At 36.8% G+C, this 2500-nt stretch overlaps 1 protein-coding gene and 1 pseudogene across 2 annotated transcripts in view; both read left to right on the forward strand.

Moving 5' to 3' along the window:
- The window catches only part of LOC137988670 (exonuclease 3'-5' domain-containing protein 2-like), a 25267-nt pseudogene that overhangs the window by 7300 nt on the left and 15467 nt on the right, over positions 1-2500 (forward strand).
- Positions 1-2500, forward strand: part of LOC137988682 (uncharacterized) — an 8182-nt gene that overhangs the window by 3859 nt on the left and 1823 nt on the right. The window contains exons 2-4 of one of the 2 annotated variants that reach the window (XM_068834662.1): positions 237-319; positions 633-810; positions 1338-1492. In XM_068834662.1, the coding sequence (XP_068690763.1) occupies positions 237-319; positions 633-810; positions 1338-1492 (416 nt within the window). Of the gene's footprint in view, positions 1-236; positions 320-632; positions 811-1337; positions 1493-2500 lie in introns of those variants that run through there. The other variant, XM_068834661.1, reaches the window with a different exon arrangement.

Consider the following 2500-nt stretch of genomic DNA (forward strand, 5'->3'; position numbering starts at 1 on the left):
TCTGAAAATTTTGCACTCATCAATTGCCATAGCTCAAAATGTTAGCATTTGACTGGCAGTATCTGAAACCAAAATGTAAAGAAGAAAATTGAGCTTATACAAAGTATGAAATGCAGCCCTGCAGGTACAGATTGCCTTGACAATAATATCCCAACAAGCAATAAAAAGAAGAAAATGACTGCTTCTAGCTGATAATCCATTAATGGTTATCATGTGAATTATTTGTTATATTTTAGAGATGCTTCAAACCATTCAACCCAATAACCTGGATAATGCCAAATATGGCAAGCTGCCACGGGCGGTGGGTGAAGCAAAAAATGTAAGTGTAAACGTGTACATATTAATATTATTTACTTTAAATATCTGCACAGTTCAATTACCTTGTATTGGAAAAGTTTATTTTTACTGTAAATTATTGTTTAATCAGCAAAACCATGGAGACTTGAAATGTTTCAGGACTTAAACTGTGCTATGACCAATCACAATACTTCAGATTAGGAAAAGTGGACCAACCACAAACTAATGGAATGTTAATAATTAATGTTCTTGCTTGTGAGTTAATTTAATCATGCCTGATTGGCTTTTTCTCTTGCAACACAGTAGTTTTGATTATCTTTTTTTTTTCAATACAGTGGGAAGAGATTTCAAACAGTGTCTGGTGCTGTCCAGTTAAAGTTAAAGCAGCTGTGAAAGACTCATCCTCAAGAACTGGACTAGCCCTAGCTCTATTTGGACTCTTCTATCCCAAAGAGGAGCTTGGTGGAAGAAGACTTCATCAGCTAGACCAAGACATCATTGAAGCAATAACAGGTATATCTACTAAAGTACTATCAAATGAAATTTGGTTACATTTGTGTCAAAAGGATCCTTGGCTCTGCCTAGGGAGATCCTCAGAGGGAAAAACTCAGGGAATAAGATTAACTTTTTCTCTCCTGGACAGTCATTAAGTGCCCCCAGAGTGTTTATTCTGAATTCTCCATTTATGAAAAATTCTCCCATTAATGTTTCGAGCCTCTTTCGAAATATCCTCTGTGATGTTATACCTTTCTCCTACTACTAGAGTTCTTAATGAAAATCCTGCAGTGAACTTCTAAATATTTCTTTAACAAAGTAATTTGTTAATTTATGTACCTCTCTCAAGGAAGTCATGATCATGACTTAAGGTTGGACATGGCTGCCTGTGTTGTCATGATTTTGGAAGGTCCATTACATGTAGTTCTTACGGTTTCAATAGAATCAGCAAATAATGATAGTTACTTTTAATTCTAGATTTCAGTTAAGCATTTATCTATGTTTGTCTTTAGTTGCCCAATATTCTCTGTTGCATTCTATTTCAGATTTTTCAATGATTGCCAAACTCACAAAAGAGCCAAAACCAAAAAAATTAAAAGAGGGACAGGTGGAAAAGCCACGCACTTCAGCCTCAAGAAGCGACATAAAACAAGCCTTAAGAATCAAATGCAACAGTGTGATCAACAGTTCCCGTAAAAAGGTATTACTGTCAGAGTCAATAAAATTAGGCCTTGTTTTGTTTTAAAAGGTGCAATAGCATGCCAGCAAGCTCTCCAAGTCACTCTGGCAGCAGGGAAGGAAAAGGAAGGAAAGTGTGCAACTACTATAAATTGCTGGGATTTGAATATCTGTATCTAACAAATTGATGCAAGACGATGATTGGTGGTGATGACAGTAAGGACATCGTTACCCTTGGCTCATGTTTGTTTGTTTACATTCACTTTCATTTCCAACGGGTAGCCGAACGGCTTTTTTCAACGGTTCTTGATGATTTCCAACGCTTTCAACGCTTTTCAACGCTGTTGATAAACACTTGCAAGAAGACCAACGGGGAGTTTTGGTAACCAACCGTTTATTAAACAATCCGAAATGATGTTGGCTCGATATTTTCAGTGACTGAGAGCAGACGTCTACGCAAGTAGAAAATCAGGTCGCAAATGAAATAGAACCCTAGACAACACAACTCTCGATCACCACCGTGTCAACTTCTCGGCCGAAATTTGCATACCGTGTGAATCGGTATTCGTTTTATCAAAATTAATGGTTTCTTTCACCAGTCGCCATAAATGATACTTGCTCTTTATGACGCTTTTTAAATGTCTTTTTTGGAACCCACTCGCTCAAGCTAAGAATAAAGCTAGTTCAGATGTTTTTACACGTTGAGATGTAAATCAACCAACACAACTCTCGATCATCACGCCGTGTGAACTTCTCGACTGAAATTTACATACTGTTTGAATCGGTATTCTTTTTATCAAAAGCCAGTTTCTTTCACCAGTCGTATTCACAGTTACGTTTAGAGCTCAAGCATTTTCATCAACTCAAGCAAAATTGTTTGTGAAAACCTCAAGTAAACGTGCACGCTGCGAATAATATTTATTTTCACAAGTCGCAAGCGATAATATTTAAAAAGACAGCAAAAACAAACGAGTTCTTGCATAGAATCCATGCTCTGAAGAATAAAGCAAAAGATATTTTCTGTGTCGCC

Source organism: Montipora foliosa, unplaced genomic scaffold (assembly GCF_036669935.1).
Source record: "Montipora foliosa isolate CH-2021 unplaced genomic scaffold, ASM3666993v2 scaffold_425, whole genome shotgun sequence".
In the NCBI taxonomy this organism is placed as follows: domain Eukaryota; kingdom Metazoa; phylum Cnidaria; class Anthozoa; order Scleractinia; family Acroporidae; genus Montipora; species Montipora foliosa.